This window comes from Juglans regia, chromosome 14 (genome assembly GCF_001411555.2).
Source record: "Juglans regia cultivar Chandler chromosome 14, Walnut 2.0, whole genome shotgun sequence".
NCBI lineage: Eukaryota > Viridiplantae > Streptophyta > Magnoliopsida > Fagales > Juglandaceae > Juglans > Juglans regia.
In genome coordinates, this window is record NC_049914.1 from 5344593 (window position 1) to 5369518 (window position 24926).

At 38.9% G+C, this 24926-nt stretch overlaps 1 protein-coding gene across 1 annotated transcript; it reads left to right on the plus strand.

Moving 5' to 3' along the window:
* The first annotated feature begins 1534 nt into the window (after positions 1 to 1534).
* LOC108989185 (ATP-dependent DNA helicase RecQ-like) lies at positions 1535 to 24806 on the plus strand. Its single transcript, XM_035685003.1, has 20 exons — positions 1535 to 1626; positions 1755 to 1867; positions 1961 to 2036; positions 2107 to 2249; positions 6526 to 6612; positions 7166 to 7249; positions 9019 to 9226; positions 10658 to 10743; positions 10908 to 11139; positions 11357 to 11480; positions 12829 to 12965; positions 13987 to 14095; positions 20822 to 20864; positions 21071 to 21242; positions 22028 to 22098; positions 22191 to 22284; positions 23297 to 23512; positions 23675 to 23884; positions 24061 to 24459; positions 24589 to 24806. Exons 1-20 carry the CDS (start codon positions 1609 to 1611, stop codon positions 24712 to 24714), a joined length of 2748 nt encoding a protein of 915 aa, XP_035540896.1. The 5' UTR covers positions 1535 to 1608; the 3' UTR covers positions 24715 to 24806.
* Positions 24807 to 24926: the final 120 nt, after the last annotated feature.

Sequence of the window (24926 nt, forward strand, 5' to 3'; positions counted from 1 at the left end):
GACGATCACGCTCTCTAGCATTGTGGTCAAGCTTCTTAACGGTGGTGATGGTGGATATGAGCTCGCTGCTCATCAGGGTGGATGGAGTGGAGCAATTGAGCTTGACTCCCACTTTTGTCGACCCAGATGGATGAGGGCAGTGAACCAAAGATTCAAATGCTGTAATATTAATGTCCGAGTTAATCATGTAGCTTTTACAATCATGGCTTTTGGGGTCCTGATGATCAAGAGGCTCAGCCATTATTGAAAAGGGAGTTGGCGGCGGTGATGCAAACATGATAGCTAGGTTATTACTGATCACCCAATCGACTTTGTTTGATGGCCGCATTAGCACTTTAATCTTTAATTTGTTATTCTAGGAAATTATGGAGATAATCATCAAAGGTTTATATAGAGAAACAACCATAATATTTTTGTAGTTAAATTAATACAAGTACTAATATTTGATTACTTCATCTCCCACACAAGGGAAGGAGGGAGTTGATGTTGACAAGTAAACCTAGAGAGAGAGAGAGAGAGAGCATATGGTAACCTTCAAAATCAGAGATTATGAGAGAGTGAGGTTCTGTTGAGACAGGGAGGAGGTTCCATGGAGAGAGAGAGGGTTTTCGCCTTTTGGGATTGAGAGAGAGAGAGGGAGTGTTTTACTTTTCGCTTCATAACGGGTTGGAGAGGTCTCGTTTACGCGCAGATTCCCTGTTTGCGCACTTCTATCGTTCCTTCATGTACCGCACACATGGCTCGTTGCCATTGGCTTTCGATATATGCAGGTTGTAGGATATACATGCACGAAGGTTTTCTCTTCTAAAAAAATATGACATTTTAGGTTGACATTTGATACAATATTATTTTTATTTATGAGTCGGTGTAGAGAATGTACTATTTATATGATTAATGTAATGTGATATAATTTGTAAAAAAAATTAAATTAAATATTTATTTGTAAATCAAATTTTGTTAAATAATTCAGAAAAAATTTCGCTTAATTTAAAAGAATTATAGGGATGAACATTGATTTTCCACTTCATTTAAATGAATTAAAATAGTCAAGAAAATCTTACTAAGACAAGATAATAGGAGTACGTGTACCATAGAATATTAACGATGTAGACGGTACGCTGTAATTTTTATAAAGACTTATATTTTGCCAAAGTCGTGAAGCTGGGCCTAGACTTGGACTAGACGATAGGCCGAGTGACACATATTTCACTGTCATGTCCGAAGTTTGGAACTTTTAGGTGACGTTTGGATTCGCAGGACATTTCAACTCATCTTATTACTATTCAGCAACTTTAATTCATAAATCTCACTATTATTCATAATTCATCTCATTATTATTTACAATCCATCTCAATTCATCTCAAGTCATCTTCGAATCCAAACGTCTGTTAGAATATTGAGTCGTGAACCAAACTGGGCCTAGTTATGGGCCCCGAGGTGTTCTCGTCGACAAGGGCCCTCCAAACAAAAGGCGGGAAAACTGCTCTGCTCTATAACAGAACTTTATTTTATTTTGCTTGATTCAGCAAATTTATAGTCTTTTCGTATATCTTCCTCTTCGATCATCGTCTCGGTAGAAAAGCTGACGCAAAAGGAGAAGCATCGACAATGGAGTCTGTTCTCAAGGTATAATGCATACCCTCCCCTCTCTCTCTCCCCCTCTTTTTATCGTAGTTTTTTCTTTCTAAGTCTCGATTCGTCGATTTGTACCATTGCTGAACTCAATAGCACGAATCTTTTTTTTTTTTCTTCAGAAATATTTTGGGTATTCTGAGTTCCGGGAGTATCAGAAGGAGGTCATTGAGGAAATTCTGCAGAAAAGGGACTGCTTGGCGGTGATGGCCACCGGTAGCGGAAAGTCCTTATGGCAAGCCTGCCCTCACTTCTCTTTTCTACAAGTTTCCCTTTCCAATACATTCTGTTAAACGTTATTCTCTGAGCTTCTTTTTTATAATTATAGCTATCAGGTACCGCCGTTGGTCGTTAAAAAAACTGGTATTGTGATCAGTCCTCTCATATCGTTGATGCAAGATCAGGTAATCATGTATTGGAGATTTTTTATTTTTTAACCTGCCTATTTGTTTCCTAAATATAATTATTGAACAGGTAATGGCTTTGAAACAACGGGGTATCAGAGCTGAGTATCTCGGAAGTGCACAGACGAATTCCACAGTCCAGTCCAGAGCTGAGAGTGGTCAATTTGATGTTTTGTTCATGACCCCTGAGAAGGCATGCTTGATTCCAACCAGGTACCGTTATTTTCCGTGCGAATCAATTGGATATCATTATCTTATGTAAATTACTTCCACCTTACGGCAGTAGATACTAGTTAGGCTTTTGTGCGGGGTCGAAGTATTTTTGATAACATTTCCATTGCTCAGGAAGTGGTTCACGCTCTAAATCAAAAAGTAAGAGGTGGCAAGGTGATAATTAAAATTGATATGGCTAAAGCCTATGATCGAGTGAATTGGAGGTTTTTGATGGAGGTTTTGAAGCGTTTGGGTTTTTATGAGAAGTGGCATTCTATTACTTATAATCGTATTTCATCGTATGTTATTCTTTAATGTTAAATGACTGTTTGAAAGGTTTTTTCAGATCCGCTATCTCCTTATCTTTTTATTTTGACTGAGGAGATTTTATCCCGTTTGCTTCATCGGGAATTTGGTTTGGGACGCATAAAGCCATTTGAGTCGGCTGGGGGAAGATTGGTTTCACACTTAGGTTGCGTTTGGATGTTGAACTGAGTTGAGTTGAGATGATAAAATATTGTTAGAATATTATTTTTTAATATTATTATTATTTTAGGATTTGAAAAAGTTCAATTGTTTATTATATTTTGTGTTGAGATTTGAAAAAGTTATAATGATGAGTTGAGAGAGGTTTAGTAACCAAATGAAACCTTAATGTATGCTGATGATCTACTTTTATTTTCGAATGGAGGTAAGGAGTCCATCCGATTGATCATGCGGGTATTAGATGGGTATGGGAGAATGTCTGGTCAGGAGGTAAATCTGAGCAAGTCTTCAATTTTCTTCTCGTCAAATTTTACGTTGGCTCGAAAGGATGATTTGAAAAATTTAACTGGGTTTATGGAAGGCTTATAGCCTTGTACTTATTTGGATGTTCCGTTGTATGTGGGGAGATTGAGGTTACGTATGTTTGAGCCATTGCTTTTAAAGGTTAAAAAAAACTAGCGGGATGGAAAGGAAAGCTGCTATCGTTTGGGGGCAAAATTGTGCTTTTGAAGCATGTTTTAAATAGCTTGTTGTTACACATGCTATCTGTCATGAACTTGCTGAAATGAGTTATGAAGGGTCTGAAGACAAAGTTTTCTAATTTCTTATGGGGTTTGAGTGTGGAATCTAAGAAGAGAAAATGGGTGTCATGGAAGAAAACTTGTTTGCCAATGGAGGAAGGGGGTTTGGGTGTTCAAGATCTTTCGGATGTTCAAACTTCGCTATTAATGAAGTTTGCATGGAAGCTATTGAAAGGAGACTCGATGTGGGCAGAATTTTTCTTAACCAAATATGTTGGTAACTCTCATTTGACTTCGTTGGTACCTTCTAGTAGGGGCTTGAGATTTTGGCAAGGTGTTTTAAGGGTCCTTCCGATGGTGATATTGAATTCTAAATGTCTGGCGTGAAGGGGGGAATCAAGCTTCTGGTTTGATAACTGGTTAGGTGATGGGCCAGTTGCTGAATCTGTGGTGGTGTGCGGTGATCCGAATCTGCGCATATGTGATCTCCTTGTGAATACTTGTTGGGACTTCGCTCAAGTTTGGCAACTAGTTGGGGATGAAATGGTAGAGAAAATTGTAAGTGTTGAAGTGAGGTTGAGGGATTCAAATGATTTTTATGTATGGAAGCTTGCAGAGGATGGTGAGTTCTCGACAAAATATGCTTGGGAGTTGATTTGGCATAGGGGTCCTATTTGTTTATGGAAGAAATGGTTATGGCAGAATAAGGTTCCAAAGCAAATGTCATTTGTATGTTGGAGAGCTTGGTAACAAGCTTTACCGGTGGATGAGGCCATTAAGCATCTTTGTGTACCTGTGGTTTCCAAATGCAACTGCTGTGATTTACCTAAAAGGGAGTCCTTAGATCATGTGTTATGTGATGGGGAAGGGGCGAGAAAAGTTTGAGAATTTTTTGTTGGTATATTTGGAATTAGATTGCCGGAAAACCGAATGTGGAAAGGTGTTGTGAATGTTTGGTGGCTACGGGCGTCGACGGCGTCGCAAGTGGGATGGCTTTGTGGGTTTCCTCCTATTATTATTACATGGTCTATTTGAAGGGCGAGATGCGCAACATGTATGGAGGGGATGATCTTTGATTGGAGAAGTATTGTTCGTGCGGCCAAAGGATTCTTTGTTGAGCTTTCTTCTTCTTTGAGGAAATTGACCAGATTCAATGAGAGGGAGGCGTTGGTCCTGCAGGAGTTGAGATGTCCGGAAGTGCCGAAGAGATTTAACCTAGTAAGGTTGATTGCGTGGTCTAAACCGATAGTGGGAGAGGTGAAATTAAATGTAGTTGGAGGATCATGTGGTAACCCGGGTTTGTCTAGAGGTGGGGTTGTGATTCGAGACTCTTATGGTAAAGTTATTGTGGGTTTTTCTCATTTCTATGGCCATGCCACCAACACGGTTGCGGAGTGTAGAGCCTTTCTTGATGGTTTAAAGTTGTGCCATCAACTTGGGTTGAGGGATCTTTTGCTAGAATTAGATTCATTGGTGATAGTTGGATGGTTTTGATCTAGAACGTGTAAGTTTTGATATTTATGGGATTTATGGGAAGAGGCTCTCTATTTATTTCACTTGTTAAATGTCCGAGTTTGTCATATTTATAGAGAAGCTAACATGGTGGCTGATTTTTTGGCGAAGGAAGGGGCTAAGGGTATGAGTATAGATTTTCAGGATGATGATTTTGGAGGGAGACGTATTCGTGGCCTTGTACGTACGGATAAATGGGGTCTTCCCTATATTAGGCGCTAGTATCTTTTTGTTTGTATTGATGGTTTTCCTCCGCCTTAGTGAGATTATTCAATAAAATTTGGGGCTTCTTTTGCCTCTTTTATTTATTAAAAAAAAAAAAAAAAAAAACTCCACCGTTGATTCACTTGATTTCCATTCTCCACTCTATAGCGGTTCCAATACTTTGCCTTATTCTACGGTATTCTCACAAACTAACTCGTTCGTGATTTCACTGATTTGGAACTCCAATAGCACTAATGAACTCATCATGACAGTGGTGGTTTTGTAATCTGTAATATTAGGCGTGAACAATCAAGGCTTTAAGCCTTAAGACGCACATTTAATTCTCTCTCTGTTGTGTGTGTGTGGGCACAATACACGGTTCTGGAGTTTAATCGGATTAAAGACATGTTACGATTGCACTTGATCTCTAAGGTTTTTCACCTTGAAAAAGCTCTCTTGCTCTTGCGGGAAATTCCTTGTCGAGGGGCCTGTGCACCCCCCGGACTAGTCGAGACTTTCTTTTCAAACGCCTGATGTGCCAATCAAAAAACAAAAAAAAAAAAAGCTCCCTCTCTCACTAACAAGGATTTCTCATGAAAAGTCGTGTAAGACAAGGCTTATATAGGTAAGGCTAAAGTATTTGAGAAATTGAATTTTATTTTCAATCAAAATTCCAATTATTGCAATTTGGCTCAAGGTAAGGCCATTCACACCTTACACGAATTCATGTTTGCTCGAGCAAGAGTGGATCGTGTCATGTGAACACTCCAGAATAGGTTATCTTGAGCAGAGGTCAAGCAAGGATCAAGCTAACATTGTGTGTTGCAAATATTCGAACCAACTTCAAACCCTAACTCAACTACAATCAATTACAACCCAAATAAGCCACATTTTGACACTAGGTTTGCAAACACAAATTTAAAACCGGACACATTTGACATCTTGGAATGATTAGTGAGTGACAGATGGTTGAGGTTGTATGTTATTTGATATGATGAAACCTGCCATATCATACTTGTTGCACACTTAACATTTTATACGTGGGATTTTTATAGAGCTTTTCTTGGTTTTGGTGGCCAAGATTGCCATGACTTATGTTTTTTTCTTTTTGCTTCTGAAGAGCAAGCAAATTACTGTTAAAATCTGAACCAAACAGTACATTAGTATATTGAATGATTTTCTCAAGAATGTGATTCGTCCTTGAAGTACCTGAGTAGGAGTATGTTCTTTGATCTTTTAGTTGGTATGTTCTTTGATCTTTTAGTTGGTTCTGGCCTTTCTTAGAGAGGGAAACATTATTGTATAGCTGGTTTGTTATGGCAATCGCTTGGAGTTTGGAATCTGTTTGAGTATTTTTCCTCTCACGTATTTCTTGCCCTGGTTTATTTTTTTTAAATTCTCCTTTTAACTTTTTGCTGTAAGTTTATTTATTTGGCTGGTCTTTATTCTAACCTGTCCAAGTATTTCTAGTTCTTGATAGATGGATATGGGTTTTTCTAAGTTTCTAATATATTCTATACATTCTAAGTTTCTAATTCATCTCATGTTTACAGTTTCTGGTCAAAATTGCTGAAGGTGGGAATTTCTTTGTTTGCTGTTGATGAAGCACACTGCATATCAGAGTGGGGCCATGATTTCAGGTGGTCGTTAATGTTTTGCTATTATTTTTGTTGTTTTGAACTTGGTTCTTATAATTGTACTTTCCGAAATTGGCGAGCCTATAGCCTGTAGGAATTGCTCTAATGTAACCTGCATAATTAAAGGTGAACAAGGGGTATGCAAGGTATAGAATCATGGTCATGCTTGTGCTTTAAGATAGTTTAGGACTCATTTGTCTGTTGCTCATCATACTATTTTTTTCTGTTTTCTTTTTGAATGGCACATGCATACTTCCTATGTACTTAGGCTATGGCTATCTGCCTGTTCTAATAAAATTTCTTTCTTTTATAAAAAAATGAATGGCACATTGAGGGAGGGGTACTAATGGTATAAGATAGTTTGGGGATGTATTTGACTAATATTATGGCACTAGTGTTCAGTGGTATCCATTAAAAGTGCAAGGAGCTACAACAATATAAGTTTTTGCCAAGCAATGTCTTCCTGTCTCTCATCTTTATAATTTTTATTAATTTATTTTTTCTCTATTTCTTTGTTACTACCATTTCTTCTGAATTCTCCTTTGTGGCTTATCAGGGTGGAATACAAGCAGTTAGGCAAGTTACGTGATGTTCTCTTTAATGTTCCATTTGTTGGACTGACTGCAACTGCTACTGAAAAGTAAGTGTCTTATTGTTTGTGTAAATTGTAATTTACGCTATCGGAATTATCACTTTCTTTTTTGTTGATTAGGTACTCTTAGAAGCTACTGCTCATCTGTTACTTTAGTTTGCTTGTAACATTGTGCTCAAATGATAGGTTTTACACGTTCTATAATCATATCCAATTTCTATCCACCATGCTAGGCGCTTCTATTGAATTCAAAATTTCGCTCTCTTTCCATTTCCATATATCCCATGCACGTTGTAACTGCACTCAGATTTTGTTTTTTCCCCTTCCAAAATATGTATCATAAGTTTATAATAGTGTTTTCAAAAGTGACAATGTAAAGTGTGGCACTCGCAGCATATCTTTTATCCATCAATTTGATGATGATGTTTCCACTCATTATTCTGTCAATAGTTCTTTCTATGATGTTTTGCTATTGGGGGGTTGGGAGTGTGTAACTTGAGAACTTTTAATAGAGCTCTATTGGGGAAATGACTTTGGAGATATCACTTGAAGGGGGGTTCATTGTGGAAGGAAATTATTGACGCAAGATATGGTGTCGCTTGGGGTGGTTGGTGCTCCAACGAAGTGAGAGAGGGGGATATGGTGTGGGTTTATGGAAGTTTATAAGGAAGGGGTGGCCATGCTTTGCAAATCAAATTCGTTTTGTAGTTGGGGAGGGCAATCGAATCAGTTTTTGGAGGGACGTGTGGTGTGGAGATCATGCATTGGAAAGGGCTTTTCTAGCCCTATATCGCATTGCAGTTAATAGGGAGGCTTCAGTGGTGGATATGTGGTTATTTTCTCATGGCTCGCATCAATGGAATATTCTTTTTAATATGAATTTTTATGACTGGGAATTATCTATTGTTTCAGACTTTTTCAGCTTACTATATTATAAGGGGACTCCTATAGCACAACGAGATAGATTGAAGTGGAGGTCTAATAATCACAAGATATGCACATTTAAGGCATATTATAACATCTTGACAACACAAGTTCATACTTCATTCCCTTGGAAGAAGATTTGGAGGTCTCGCGTGCCTTTCAAAGTAGTTTTTTTTGTTTGGAATGCTGCTCTTAGGAAGATCTTGACCACGGACAACTTGAGGAAGAGAGGATGTGTAGTGATGGATTGGAGTTACTTGTGTAAAAAGAATGGAGAATCTGTGGACCATCTCTTACTTCACTGTGAGGTAACAAGGGTGTTGTGGGATGAGATCTTCCAAAGGGTTGATGTTGCTTGGGTTATACCCATGAGGGTTGTGGATTTGTTGGGTTGTTGGAGAAAGATACATGGAAGTTATCAAGTGGTAGCGGTATGGAAGATGTTTTCATTGTGCATCATGTGGTGTATTTGGACGGAAAGGAATGCGTGCTACTTTGAAGATAAGGAACGCACATTGGCCGAGTTGAAGACTTTTGTGTTACACATCTTAATGTGTTGGTTTTCTGCTATTGTATTGCATGGGGTAATGTTCATGATTTATTGTCTTTAATTTATCGCTCTTAGAATGTATTTAGGTGTCTTTCTGTATACTTTCTGTGTACATGGGCTAAGCCCATTTCATTCATATATATAATATTTATCTCTTACTTATAAAAAAAAAAAAAATGTTTTGCTATATTTATTGTTTGTGAAGGAAGGCTTTTAACTTTCCTCATCATATTTAATTTTTCGCATTCTTATAGGGTTCATATTAACTTCATCAGTTACCTGAAGCTGAAAGATCCCTATGATTCGTTAGCTCATTTAGATTTAATTTTTTGCATTGTTATAGGGTTCGGATTGACATCATTAGTTCCCTGAAGCTTAAAGATCCCCATGTTGCCATTGGCTCATTTGATCGAAGAAATCTTTTCTACGGTGTCAAGTCTTTTAATCGCGGCCAATTATTTATCAATGAGCTTGTGGGAGAAATTTCTAAGTTTGTAGCTCTCTCTGGTTCAACTATCGTTTACTGCACAACAATTAAAGATGTTGAACAGGTATTTTTTTTACCCAACTCTTGTTATAATTACTGTGGTTAAAGTTGTCAAATGTGTATCTCGTAGCAGTAATTTAGTTCTCAAGGAAACTAATAACTTAATTAGTTTTCATGAATGAAATCAATTTGGTTACGATTTAAGGATCTTTGAATACTAAGTTAAAATGAATGATGCCCATACCTCTGTTGGAGGACTTGATTTGTATGAGACCCATGTTACAATTCCCCGTTCTCTAACAATAAGGTAAGCATAAAAACCCAGCAAACCACCTTGTGAATGACTTATATTTGAAACACTGTATGGATATGTGTGCGGTATGGGCTATGTGTTGACATGTACCCCACAGGGCCAAAAGGCAAGGTCAATGCAAGTAGAATATCAAGCCACTATAGAGTATAATTTTCTTCGTATGTTCTTGTTCTGCATGTTTATATAAAAGGAGTTGTGTCAATGTAGCATAAACATCGTACCATCTTGTTTCTGACTTAACATGCGGAATGGTTTTTCATCTCTCTATGCATGACTCTTCTTTCTAGTTGGGGTCTTGGTAGAAGTTTTTTATTTTTTGATAAGTAAGAGATAAATTTGATTGATATGAATGAAATAGGCAAAGCCCGTGCATACAAGAAGTATATAAGAGAACACCTAATTACATTCTAAGAGCCAGAAATTAAAACCAGAAAGTCGTGAACATTGTTTTCATTAAGCACAATAGCTGAAAACCAAAGCAATAAAGCGTGTAAAAAAAAGTTCTGAAGCTCAGCCGTTGTAGGTTCTTTATCTTCGAAGCACCGTGCATTCCTTTCCAACCAAGTACACCACATAATGCACAACAAAATCATCTTCCACACCACCACCACTTGGGGACAGCCTTGAATCCCTTTTTAACAAGCTAGTAAATCCACCACCCTCAATGGCGTTACCCAAGCTAAACCAACTCTTCTAAGTATCTCATCCCATGGCACTCTTGTCACTTCACAATGCAATAATAAATGATCCACTGATTTGCCATGCTTTTTACACAAATAGCACCGAATGCATCACAATGAGCCCTCTCTTCCTCAAATTGTCCGTGGTCAAAATATGCCCAAGAGAAGCAGTCCATATGAAAAAAACTACTTTGGAAGGCATGCGTGACCTCCAAATATTCTTCCATGGAAAAGGTAAATTACCTTGTGGTGCCAATAATTTGTAATATGACCTCACTATAAATTTCTTGCTACCATTAGGCCTCCACTGCATCCTGTCCCCCTGTGTCGTTATACCTCCCATTGAGTATATCAAGCTGAAGAATTCTGAAACAGTATTCAATTCCCAATCATGAATATCCTTCTTGGTAGAAGTTGTCAGACTCTTGTCTTGTGAATTGATATGTTTGCTAATGTATCTGGCCAAAGGCTTCTAATGTTTTCATGATGTTGTTTTCCTTAGATATTCACATCACTTAAGGAGGAAGGAATTAAGGTTGGAATTTATCATGGTCAAATGGATAAGAAAGCGCGTGAGGAATCCCACAGGTTCTCAGCTCTATTCCGTGTATATGCAAAGTAGCACTTTTAGTTGTCTCGTGTGATCAATATGGTCGTTCAGTATTGCACCCTCGCCTCTTTTCCTTGCATTATCATGGTTTGACATGATAGATTATGCCTTCATTTTATCCTTTTAATATATTTTTTTTCAGATTATTTATACAAGATGAACTGAATGTCATGGTTGCAACTATTGCTTTTGGCATGGGTATTGATAAGCCAAACATAAGACAAGTGATGCACTATGGTTGCCCCAAGAGTCTAGAATCCTATTACCAGGAAAGCGGGCGATGTGGTAGAGATGGTATAGCTTCTGTCTGCTGGCTTTATTATACAAGAAGTGACTTTGCAAAGGCTGATTTCTACTGTGCAGAATCCAAAACAGTATGTAAATTTTGTTTACTAATTTGCCAAGCCAATGTGTTTGAAGTTTTGTTTTGTAGATAACCAATCTTATTTTGCTAATATACTGGTCACTAGATATGTTTCAGGTTTTTTTTTTTTTTTTTTTTGAATTTTGTTTGCTAGGCTTGGATGTTCTTCCACACAAACCATTGTGAATTCTTTGTCTTATGCGTATTTTTGAATTGCTATTCACCAGGAAAATCAAAGAAGAGCTGTTATGGAGTCATTGATGGCTGCACAACAGTATTGCTTGGTTACAACTTGCAGAAGGAAGTTTCTGCTCAATCACTTTGGAGAAAATTCTTCAACTGATAGATGTGGTCTGACTTTTACTTGAAGATAATAGTTTCATTAACATGCTATCTAACTTAAAGCAATATGCTTCTTCTAGTAGGTTGAAGTTTTTTTTATGATTATTTTTATGTGTTACAACTTCATGTTTTTTATACAACAAGACCTACATAGTGTCAATTTAGTTTTTATTGTTAAGTTCATAGCCGAATATAAGTGCTGCTTCATGTGAAAGCTATGGACAAAAGGTCAGATACTTTTGCAACATGTAATTGTCTAGAAAATGGAATTATTCATGTGTTGGGTAGTTGTGAGTTCCCCTAGTTCAGGGCTAAGGGAGTAACAATATCTCTCCCTTGTAAATTTTCTGAGGTCTGAAGCTGCTGCTTCCCACTCCATGTAAAAGAGTGACCGGCACAAACTTCATTTGAGACAAGCCAAATAGATGTTGATTGAGGTTGTGTGGAAGTAAGTTGATGGAAAAGGGCAGAAGCCGTCATTTCCAGGATACTGTTGAACAGTCTTCCTTCTAAGGACATGAGTTAGGCTGTCTAATGTCAATTTATGGCTCATTTTTGCTTTTTTTTTTTCCTCTTTTGTTTTCAATCTATTATAAACATAATAGAAAAGCTGCTCAGGTTGCTCCACATTGTTGAAAGGACACGCCCTTTTTGCATTAATGTATATGTTTATCACCAAGTTAGTCCATATTTTTTCCCAAATGCGTGTATGAATACTTTTAAGTGAGTAGTGATACATCCATGGGCAATACACAGACTTTTGCACACGGACCCCTTTTAAAAAAAACACTGTTCATATATCACTGATTTTTTTAGCCTTGCCCATGCACAAATCCTGTGCATTTTCCCTTTCACAAATTATTACTCCTAAATTTGGGTCTGATATAGATGGCAAAGTTTCTGTCAGGTCTATTAATAAGGAAGCCCCTCAGCTACTGTTGTTTTTCTTAAAGGGGGTTTTCAGGTTTTGTCCCTCCCAAGTTAGATTCCTCTTTGGTAGCTATGGCATTAGTCACCATGTTCAGTAAGAATTGAAGTGACAGCTATCTTTACAATAATAACATAGGAAATGATGGTTAAGATGGTGCTGGTGGTGCCAAGTGTTGTTGCAGTAGTGGCAGTATTTTGTATTTGTGTAACATCTATCAAACTTGTGGATTGTTCCAACGGTATTATTGTCATCAAGATGTTTGATTTTTGTTTTCCATTTTTTTCTAAAATAATGCAATTCGGAGAGAATAATCATATATAATTGGTTTACGGCCTAGCATCTTATCTCATGAATAGATTGTCAGTAATTCTCATTACTTAAAACCTCCATAACTCATTCTTTGGTTGATTTTTATTTTGGTTGCAGGAAATTGTGATAACTGCATTGTCTTAAAGAAGGAACGCGATATGTCTAGAGAAGCATTTCTTATAATGGCTTGCATTCAATCCTGTAGGGGTAAATGGGGCCTGAATATGCCCATAGATGTTCTTCGTGGTTCTCGAGTAAGTTCTTTTGCTTCGAGAGTAATCAGTATGCTTTGGAAATTCTTCATCGCACTCTTTTTTTCTTGCTTTCTTAATCTTGATCATCGCCTTGAGGACTCTGTTCGTGAGCAAAATGTTAAATTCTGCACTTGTCACAGACACTAAAGTAAATTATTGGTTCCTTTTGTCACTTGTGTGCAAATGTCTTTTAGGTCTTTTGATTTTGGAAAACTTCCTTGAGCTTGTATTTTTGTTTCTGCCCAATCAAACAATAAAAATAGAATATAGCTCTTGGTCATTAAAGTACAATTCTTCCCCCCACCAGCCAATTTTTCTGCATAATACAAAGTGGAACTGCCCCCAAATCTCACTACTCTTATGATGGTTGAATCTCCCTTTCCTACTTACAAACACTTCTAGGGCAGTTGAGGAATCACCCAAGTTAGTCATCTTGTGTATTTATTACTTGGAAATAAATTCAAATGATCAACTCAGCTCCATAATCCAAAAAAAGGTGGCTCACCTGTCTTGCTAACATTTAAGGGGTGGGGTGTTGAGGAAGCAATGGAGATTAAAGTTGTGACCTAATGATTAGGCAGCGTATGATGATTAGAGCAGAAATTCATAAATTAATCTAAAGCATAGACTATTGAAATTCACATGTACAGTGATTCACTGAATTTGGCTGAATATTCAGAAGTTTTGAACTGTGTGTTTTGTTTGAAAGATAGATCGTGATATAGTCTTTTAAGTCTTCCGCCAGACCTGCCAAAATCATTTAATAGGATGATAAGATACTATACTTGGTCTTGCCAAAGTCCAACTTTTTTTAAAGTTAATCTACCGTTTGCATCCTTATTTTGATCAAGAAATGTTAAAACACTGCAAAAGAAGGTTTTCGCTCCTGTGGGTTTCTCTATCAAAAAGTATTATATTATCAATTCTTATTCAAGTTTTTGTTAATTGTCAGTTTGTCTCTATCTTTACATGGCTCTATTTGTATTACTGATTTTTCTTGCCTTTCCATTGTTGTTTCCAGTCAAAAAAAATTCTTGATGCTCAGTTCGACAAGCTTCCACTTCATGGACTTGGGAAAGGTTACTCATCGAATTGGTGGAAAGCACTAGCTTGCCAATTAATTTCTCATGGTATTTCAACTTTTCAAGGATAAAATTTAATTAATTACTGGGTGTATATTTGAGATTCTTGAGTTATGCCTCCTCCTGTTGTTCATGCAACCTATGTGCGCATCCCAAAACCACCTATTCATACTCTATATGAATTAATTTAGCCTTGTTCTCAATCAAATTGCTGCCAGCTTTATGGATCTTAATTAATCAATCTTGTTCAACAAATGTATCTTTTAAAACCTTTATCTTACTAATTCGTGATGGATTGAGTGGCCATGAGTTTCTTGTATCAAAAAAAGTCTTTGTTAGAGAGTTAGAGGGAGAAAATCCTCTGCATACACATTTTTCCTCAGAATTCTTTTTCAAGTGAAATTAGTTTAGGATGGTGTTCATGATTGGTTGAAGGTTTGAATGTGATTGGTTGGAAGGTGAAATGGTGCATGGGAAAACCATTGTCATTGAACTTAAATCTTTTGAGATTTCTAGGGAGGGTCGATGGCTGATCCTTACAAAGAGAGGGTGGAAGTTTGTGAAAAGCATGAAGATGGAGTTAGCCACGGCACGGTGGCTCTGTAGAGTCCTGGAGGATGGCATGAATGCAAGGAGAAAGGGTTTTTATGCTAGTCATCGTGAAGAGGACAGGGGCTTCACTGTGCAGAGGTGCTCAAATGTTCAAGGTGCATTCATGGCACTGGAAGAGTATCAAGGGGGTGGGTGTCGCAACTGTATTTTTGTCCCAGATGGTAGAGATGGGAGGGGATGGAGGAATCTTGCTGGGGTTTTAAGGGAGAGCACTTGTTTCGGTGGGCAGGCACCACCAATTTGGAAAACTCCTTAGTTGTATAAGGAGGCTCTATCAAGGACTGTGGACATATCTCATCAGTTGGACAGGAGGGTGGCTAGTGGGGATGACAACAGCACTGTTGTGGTAGGTACTTAGGGACGTGAGCAGGTTGGCAGGAGATTTGTTGGCCTTCAAAAGGAAAATATCATGCAGATTTTGTCTGGCATGCAAATGCAGATGGGGGTACTACAATGTAATATTACTTGGCTGAAACGATGCGTTGAGGATCAGGGGTGGGATTTGAGTCATGGGTTGGGTAATGGGCCTGTTTTTGGGCAGTTAAAGGGCCAGGAGCCCAAGAGTTAGCCAAAGGGTAAGGAGATCAAGACAATCCCGTATGGGCCTGAAGTTGGTTCCTTTTTTGGGACTGTTAGGGGGAAGGGCCCATCCAATGGGCCCAGGTCTTCCAAGGTAGATCTTAGACCCACGGGGCCTGTGTGGAGGAGGCGCGGAGCCTCACTTCCACCCGCAGTTGTGGCTTGCGTCGAGGGTGGCGGGGGCCCTGCTCTGGTGTCGGCAAAGGTAGTGGCACCTCCGTCGAAGCATGTTCAAAGTGGTGGCTCAGTTGAGGCAACTGGCGGAAATGTTCAAAGTGTTGGCTCACGTGACATGGAGGCACTGGGTTTGGCACAGACAAGATCGACTGAGGTTGGTGGGTCTCTGACGACTGTCCCCCCCCTAGGTTCAGTTGCCGGTGACCGTATTAGCACCGATGGTTAGAAATACTGAAGCTGGTATGAAATTTTGCACCATCGTGAGTGGTTGTGCCGAGCTGGGTCATACACAAAGAGGGTCGACTAAGGCTACTGGGCTTTCTACGGCAGTCGTGGCACCCTTTCCACCGCAGGCGACTATTATTTCTCCTCTGGAGGCGCCGTGTGAAGCAGTCTCTTTGTTTTTTCCTCAATAGAACAGGTCGAGGGAGTTAGGTGAGTCATCAAGGGCAGTAGTAGTCTCATCTCCTTCGCAGGTGGATATCTTTCTTTCGGAAGGGGTGCTGAAGGACATGATAACTCATTTTCAGCCTCAGTCGTGGGATCAAGATGCGGCTTTGGTAGTGACCAGTCTAGACAATGGGCCTTCTGTTGAGGGGATGGAGGAACCAGCTCCTCTATGCACAATTTCCCCTAACCTGGATCTATCTGCATTTGATTGGGTCTTTAAGCAGGTGGAGGAGATGTATTCTGCTTTTGGTATTTCTTGTGTAGGCTATGAGGATCAATTTAGAGCCCTTCTCATTGCTATTGAAAATAGTCGTTCGAAGTCGACCACGAAGCGAGACAGGGAACTTTAAAGGCTTTCTTGCACTATCAACTATGAAGCTAAAGAAGGGGGGTTGGTAGAGATAGACCGAAAGGGAGGGGCACTCTTTGTAACTATGAAGCCTAAGATATTAGCATGGAATGTGAGGGGGCTAAATGACTGCAATAAACGTTTGCGTATAAGATCTTTCCTGAGGTCATGGAAAGTGGATGTAGTGTGCTTTCAAGAAACTAAGTTGAGGGTAGTCGATAGAAGAATAATCCGTAGCTTTTAGGGGTGTCCATATGTAGGGTGGTCTTATTTGGTGTCGTTGGGGGTGTCTGGGGGGCTTCTTTTAATGTGGGACAAAAGAGTGGTGGAGTCGGTTGAGGAATGTGTTGGGAATTTTTTGGTTGCTAGTTGTTTTAAAAATACGATTGATGGATGGGAATGAGCCTTTGCAGGTACCTATGGTCCAAATTTGAATAATGAGAGGAGGCGACTATGGGAGGAGTTGGTGGGTCTTATTTATTTATGGGAGGTGCCGTGGTGCATGGGGGGAGATTTTAATATTGTTCGCTTTTCCAGCGAGCGTTTGGTCACCACCACTCGGTAGCTATGGAGGAGTTTTCGGAATTTGTATTTGATTTAGATCTTATGGATCTCCCACTTTTCGGGGGAGAGTTCACATGGTCTAATGGTCGGAGATGGTCGAGATTGGATAGGTTCATTGTCTCCCCGTCGTGGGAGGCGTACTTTCTTGATTTTTCTCAGAAACAGTTGCCCCCTGTGTGCTCTAACCATTTTCCTATTGTCTTGGATTGTTGAGGTATTATTGTTAGACGCAAACCATTTAAATTTGAAAATATGTGGTTAACGGCGGAGAGTTTTGTAGAGAAGGTGCGTTCTTGGTGGTCCTCTTATATGTTTACAGGCAACCCCAGTTTCATTCTAGCTTGTACGCTCAAAGCTTTGAAGCAAGATCTAAAGAAGTAGAATTTGGAGGTGTTTGGTAGCATTGACAATCAAAAGAATACTCTTATGGAGGAACTACAAGATTTGGAGAACAGGGAATTGACAGGAGACCTCTCGGAGGAGGCCATTGTTAGAAAAAGAGCGATTGTAACTGATCTGGAGAAGGTGCTATTGATGGAAGAGATTTCGTAGCGACAAAAATCTAGGGCCCTTTGGTTAAAAGAGGGATAAATGTACGAAATTCTACCATAAAGTGGCGAATTCACATCGACGCAGTAACACCATTGAGTCACTCCACTCAGGTACCCAAGTGCTTTCATCCTCTGTTGATTTGGAAAATCATATTGTGCAGCATTTTGAGAACCTCCTTTCGGAACCAGTATGCCTGAGGGCAAAACTTGATGGCTTGCCATTCGAGTCTATTGATGCACAAAGTGCTAATAGGTTTGAAAGGGCATTTGAGGAAGATGAGGTGTGTAAGGTAATTAGTAACATGGCGAAGGACAAGGTACCTGGCCCAGATGGTTTCTCAATGGGTTTCCTCTAGGCTTGTTGGGATGTAGTAAAATGTGATATTATGCAGGTCTTTGCAGAATTCCATTCTTTCCATAAATTTGAGAAAAGCCTAAATGCAACGTTCATTGCTCTTATTCCAAAGAAACATGGGGCTAAGGTAGTTGAAGATTTTTGCCCCATAAGCTTGGTGAGTGGAGTTTATAAAATTATCTCCAAGGTCTTGGCTAATAGGCTTAGCTCAGTGATGGAACATATTATTTCTAAGTCTCAAAATGCCTTCATTAGGGGGAGACAGATCCTGGATTCGGTGCTTATTGCCAATGAGTGCTTGGATCATAGGTTGTGGGAAGGCGTCCCAGGTATTCTTTGCAAGCTTGACATGGAAAAGGCTTATGACCATGTGAATTGGAATTTCCTTCTTTACTGGCTTGGTAGGTGTGGTTTTGGTGATAGGTGGATTTCTTGGATTCGTTGTTGTATATCTACCGTCCGCTTTTCAGTATTAGTTAATGGTACTTATGTTGGGTTCTTTAACAATTCACGTGGTTTGAGGCAGGGGGATTCCTTGTCTCCTCTTTTGTTCGTCATTGTTATGGAGGCACTGGGGTGGTTGGTGAGAGCTGCTGTTGGTGGAGGTTTCTTATCCAGTTTTTCGGTGGGTAATGACACAAATGGTACTACTTCACTCTCTCATCTTTTATTTGTAGATGATACACTGTTATTTTGTGATGAGGATCCTGGTCAGATTCAATCTCTGCGAGCTCTTTTGTTATGCTTTGAAGCAGTGTCGGGGCTTAAGGTTAATCTTAGTAAATCCGAGATGGTTGCGGTGGGTGTGGTGCCTAATATTAACAACTTGGCACGGTTGTTGGATTGCAAGGTGTCATCTTTGCCTATGAACTATCTGGGTCTTCCGTTGGGGACCAATTTTAAGATTCGAGCTATTTGGGATGGGGTGGTAGAGAAAGTAGAGAGGAAGCTTGCAGGGTGGAAACATATGTATCTATCGAAAGGGGGTCGACTTACTTTAATTAAGAGTTCATTAACCAATCTCCCCACTTTTTTCCTTTCACTCTTTCCTTTGCCTGCAGGAGTGGCGACTAGAATTGAAAGATTATTCCGGTCTTTTTTGTGGGGGGGAATGGGGGTGGAAACCAAATTCCATTTAGTTAACCGGAACAAGGTTTGTTCTCCTATTCCGAATGGAGGTTTGGGGATTTGCAATTTGCGAACGTTCAATAAAGCTTTATTGGGCAAATGGTTATGGAGGTACCACTTAGAGGGGAACACACTTTGGAAGGAGATTATTGATTCTAGACATGGAAAGGGGTGGGGAGGATGGTGCTCTAAGGAAGTGAGAGGGAGATATGGTGTGGGCTTATGGAAATTTATTAGGAAAGGTTGGCAGGGTTTCGAAAGTCACATACGATTCGTGGTGGGAGATGGTTCCAGAATCAGATTTTGGCATGATGTTTGGTGTGGAGAGTGCGCTTTATACAGGAGATTTCCAGCACTCTATAGTATTGCAGCTAACAGAGAAGCCTCTGTTGCAGATATGAGGGTATTCTCCCATGGATCTTACCAGTGGAATATTCTTTTTAATAGAAATATTCATGATTGGGAGCTGCAGGCTGTCTCTGATTTCTTCAAGTTGCTCTATTCTATGGGAAATATTACGGCTCAAGAGGATAGGTTGCAATGGAGGGCTAATGGTAGTAAAAAACGTACAGTCAGGAATTACTACAAGAGGTTGTCAACCCAAGGCCATGTATAATTTCCATGGAAGAGGATTTGGAGATCACGGGTGCCTAATAAGGTAGCTTTCTTCGTATGGACTGCCGCTCTTGGGAAGATCTTGACTACGGAAAATTTAAGAAAGAGGGGAATCATAGTGATTGATTGGTGCTACTTGTACAAAAAACAGGGATAATCTGTTAATCACTTACTTTTGCATTGTGAGGTCACGAGAGGGTTATGGAACGAGATCTTTCGAAGAATGGATATTACTTGGGTAATGCCTCTGCGGGTGGTGGATTTATTGGCTTGTTGGAAGGAGCTTCAAGGCTGTCCCCAAGTGGCAGCAGTGTGGAAGATGATCCCGTTGTGTATCATGTGGTGCACATGGTCCGAGAGGAATGAGAGATGTTTTGAGGATAGGGAACGCACAATGGAGGAGTTTCAGAATTTTTTTATGCGCACTTTAATGCTATGGTTTGCAGCCATTGTACTTGATGGCAACAATGTCCATGACTTTCTTTCCTTAGCTAGAATGTAATTAGGTTTTTCTTTTGTATATTTCCTGTGTACACAGGCGATGCCTATTTCATTCGTATGAATAAAATCTTTATTACTTATCAAAAAAAGAAGTTTCTTGTATCAAATGTAAATCGTAGGCAGGTGTTTCTCTGCACTTGGGCTTTGCCTATTGTTATATTAAAAATCCATGAAAAACTGTTGTTATATAATGTAACAAAAGGTTTTGTTATATAATGGTCTTAAGACAAGTGAAAGACCTCTTTCACTTTCATCTTGCCGTTTCCATTTCCATCCAACCAAATGAGGAAAATACTATTTCATTCCCAACTTCATCGAATTAAAATATAATAATGGATAATTTACTGTTGTAACTGAAAAATATCTGGAATCTCCATGTGATGATGGTTGACGATGGTCCCATAGTTCAATGTCGTGTGACTCTGCTTACAATGAGGTAAAGTGCCACCCCTAACGGTAAGAATGGTGCTGTCGATGATATTGTTTACTTGGAAATGCTGCAACCTGGCACTTTCCATATATATTGCTGGTCAGAATTTGATTTGCCATACAGATTTTATTTTTCTCAGATAAATTAGCTCCATTAGACAACTCTACTAAATGTCGAGAAGGAAATACAATGATCTTGAAGCATAGCTTAAATGGAAAAGGGTATACTAAAAAGATGATTGTAAATTGAAGGGGTTTGTATATCATATCCTGCTTACTTGATTATTACATATTGATCTCTTAGTGATACACTTTGTAAAGGGTTTTTTCCTTCTTCTTTTCCCCCCTCAGATTAGTTCCGGCATGTTATGTTTGTCCAAAAGACAAAAACTAGACTTTTTTCAGTATTCAAAGGTTATTTCTATAATTGAGCAGTCTATAACTAAAGTTGCAACTCTTTACAGGTTACTTGATGCAGACTGTACATGACTTATATGTAACTGTAAGGTAGATTGCTCTCCTATATTCAGTTACAGTGCAACTTACAAGATTAGGTCTTTACTTTTTCCATCATTACGTATCATCCGTATCATATCCTCGCTATATGCCATCAGTTTAAAGCCTTCTTTATTTTTCTACCTTACTAGTCAAGACTTATTTTTTTAAATCGAAGCTACGAGAAGAATGATAAAACCTATTCCTTCATGTATCAGTGTCAGCTCAAAAGGAGAGAAATTTCTTAGTTCTGCGAGACCTGATTATCAACCACCCCTAGTTTTGCCCTTGAGCAGTGAAATGGTTGATGATGACAAACATAAAAGCAAGTCCGGTGAAGCTGAAGAGTTCAAAAGTTTGGCTACTTTTGATTGTGAGGGATTTTCAGAGGTTGGTAACTGTTGCCCATCACCTCAGTTGCATCATTTTTTTTATCCTCTTGCAATCTTTTTAATTATGGTTGAACCAATCACCAACAAGTATAGGTGGCAAAAAATTTGGGCTCAAGTCAGCTGAATTAAGGGATACCAGTTATTTGACATGCAACCTGATTGCTTATATATCTGACTTAACACTAAAAAATATTATGTGGCCTGGATGCCTTTTATGAGTCATACTGTGTCAAGAAACAGCTTCTTTTGGAAGTGGCTTCTTGTGTGCATTTGTAGGCATTCCCTTATATGTGCCAGAGCATTTCAACTGCTCAGGACCTGAAGTAGTTAACCTCTGCTTACACCTAGCGAGAATCTTTCAGGACAGCAAATCAAAGGGCTTGTTTGGGAACACATCTCAGTTTTTCTGTGGGTTTTGTTTTCATTTGTCTTAAAATTTTGAGAATGTAAACCAAAAAAGTGGCACATTCTAAATTATGGTTTTGTATTGTAGGTCACGCACTTTTGGTCTAATCTAAACTTCTTTCAGTTGATTTAAAATACTATGCTTTTCTGACTTTTTGGATGCTTCCTATTGTAAGTTTACATGTTAGAGATAGTTGATTTAAACTGGTCTGGCCTGAAAGTATTTAAACTTGTTCTGGACATGTTAATAACCTAAAAGTTGTTTGACCATTCTGTGGTCTGAAATCCTAAGTACCTTTTTTTTTCTTTTTTTTTTTTGGCATTCATGGAAATTGACTGTTTTATCTCTACTTTATGAATGTAATTTGTTCGGTTCAGGTTGAGGCACAACTCTATCAATTGCTTTTAGAAGAGAGACTAAAGCTCGCAAGGGGCATTGGAACTGCACCGTAGGTTTTGTTGTATTGTCTAGGCTTCCATATTTCTTTGATTTATAATTTACAGAATCTTATGCCTCTGTCATGCATACTCATCTTTCCAGATATGCTATATGTGGTGATCAAACAATTAAAAATATTGCACTGACAAGGCCATCTACCAAAGCAAGGCTTGCGAACATTGATGGTGTCAACCAGGTAGCTTTTAACAATGAGGACAATAACATATGTTTCCCACATATCGGTTTATTTATTTTCAGAAAATGGTGAAGGTTGTGACAATTTCCAGTTCTCCACTTGTACCCCCCCTCCACAGGACCAACACTCGGATATAATTTTTTTGCATTTATGTGCAAGGTTTTAGATTGTCGAAATTCTAGCTTATGCCTTCATTTTTTTTTTTTTTTTTTTTGATAAGTAAGAAGTAAGTTTCATGGATGAAAAATAGGCATAGCCCATTTACACAGGGAGTATACAAAAGAAAATGCCTAAATACATTCTAAAAGCACTTCATTAGTTTATGCCTTCATTGTAGACACTTTATCTTAGTAATGGCACAAAGTCATACAAAATTTCAGGGATACATTAATGATCAAATAGTTCACACTCCCGATGCAGGCTGAGCATATCTTGATTGTAGCTCGAATGTCCTGCTACCCTAACTGGTGGCTACTGTCATGATTAGATGCCAAATCTAGTTACAGTGCTGTGCCAATGCAAAAGTTATGCAACAGTAAGGGCACAAGACAATCATGTGCCCATAGTTCTTTTTCCCTCATATTGTATAGCACATCTCTTGTTTATGTTGTTTCTGTGAGTTCTTTGGGTAGGTTTATTTGAAATTGGGAGTAACATGGGGTTTCAATGCATGGTATAAATTCATGATTGGAACAGAAGTATTCCTGGCTAGAGTTTTTGACTTTATGAGTGATTGTCTGTCTTTTCATGCACCAAATGGATTAAGAATCCATGGGGGAGTGCAACCAATAGACTATTTTATCTGCTCTACCTAGAGGTGGTTTTTGAGAATATCACGTATATGCTTTCTTCTGCGGAGTAACAAACAATTGTCAAAAGCCTGATTTCAATTCACTGGCAATCATATCTTAGTTCAGCCTGCAAGTTTGCATGTATTTGATGAGTTCAAGGGATTCTTTTATTTTCCCATTTTGACGTGGAAGACTAAGTTTGAACTTCAATAATGTTGCAGCACCTGCTAGTGACACATGGAGATCATTTTCTTCAGATTATTAGAAATCTATCACAAGGACTAAACCTTTCATTGGATGGGGAAGCAAGCTTACGGACTGCTATGACAAGAAAAGTGTATTCGTTACCCAATCAACAAATGAACAACTTAACTCCAGCAAAGTTTGAAGCTTGGAAAATGTGGCATGAAGATGGTCTCTCCATTCAGAAAATTGCTGTATGTCTTATTTGGTACTCAAAAAGTATAGCTTATCTACTTACATAAAAAAAATAGCTATCTTCCTTATACTTGTATTTTGATCTGTTTTGTTGTATGGCTTGAATTTGAGGAGAGCATGGACTACACAATTTTTATTATGACCTATTTGTTCAATCACAGAACTTCCCTGGTAGATCGGCTCCCATCAAAGAACAAACTGTTTCACAATACCTCCTAGATGCTGCCCAAGAAGATCTTCCAATTGATTGGACCAGATACTGTGATGAAGTTGGACTGACACGCGAAATATTCTCAGCCATTCTGGGTGCCATTACTAAGGTTGGTTCTACAGAGAGGTTGAAGCCCATAAAAGATGAACTACCTGAAGACGTGAGTTTGATGTCCTTGAACTTGTGCATTTTTATGATTTCTCAGCCATGTTAAGGATCAACATGAATATATGTATGAAATTTATTCGAATGGTCTAGCTTATACCATATCTGCTTGACCTATTAATAGTTACTTCATTCGGTTTTAAATTGAAGAAATTTACTTCATAATTCCAGGTAAGTTATGCACAGATCAGGACTAGTCTGGTAATGCAAAACCGTGGGATCTCTTCAGAAGTGATAACGGCCAGTTGCCAGAATACATGGAATGCTGATCAACTTCCGAATACGGTGCCAGAATGCTCGCTGATTCCCACCAGTATATGCAGCATGGAAGGACCCTGTGAAGCTGAAGCGTCACTCAAGAATTCAGTTGCTCATTGCTGCTTTGAAAAAAATGAAGAAACAGCTCCTGTTGCCATCACCGGTGGCCGAGGATTAAAGCTATCCCTAGTGCATGATGAGGATCCACTCTTAAAAAAACGCCAAAAGGTCAGCACAGTTGAGGAAGGGAGTTCCATCTCATTGAAGGCAACGGAGAGTTCCATAATAGAGTGGCTTAAGAACTATGATGGAGTGAGTAAAATAGAAGACCTAAATCTTTGCTGTGGTTGATATAAAGCTTTCTTCTTGCGCCTTTCTATTTTTCTTTTCTTTGTTACATTGCGAGTCAACAAAAATATGCTGATGCTGGATGCACTGCAGGTTACACTGTCTGATATACTGGAGCACTTCGACAGATCCGAAGAAGAATCTGTGGTGGATCTGCTGAGTTGCCTTGAAGGTAACTTTTTTATATATAAAAAGAATGACGTTTACAGGGTTATGTAACCAAACAACGGATCAGATTACTGAGGCAAACCTTGTACATTAAACATTGTTGATAATTCTGTGGTTTGAATGCAAAGAAAGCTTGGGAGAGAGGGTAGCTATTGTTTTATCTTCCAGGCCCTAACAGACTTGAGCAGTGCATCTGTGACACCAGTTCCAACTTTCAACGTACCCAAATTCACACTTGGACAATTGCAAGTTAGTCTCCCCCA

Excerpts from the sequence above, each read along its gene's own strand:
- LOC108989185 (XM_035685003.1), top strand. Across the intron at positions 7,250-9,018 it reads ACTGCAACTGCTACTGAAAA|GGTTCGGATTGACATCATTA; the intron begins GTAAGTGTCTTA and ends GCATTGTTATAG. Across the intron at positions 14,096-20,821 it reads TTGCCAATTAATTTCTCATG|GTTACTTGATGCAGACTGTA; the intron begins GTATTTCAACTT and ends AACTCTTTACAG.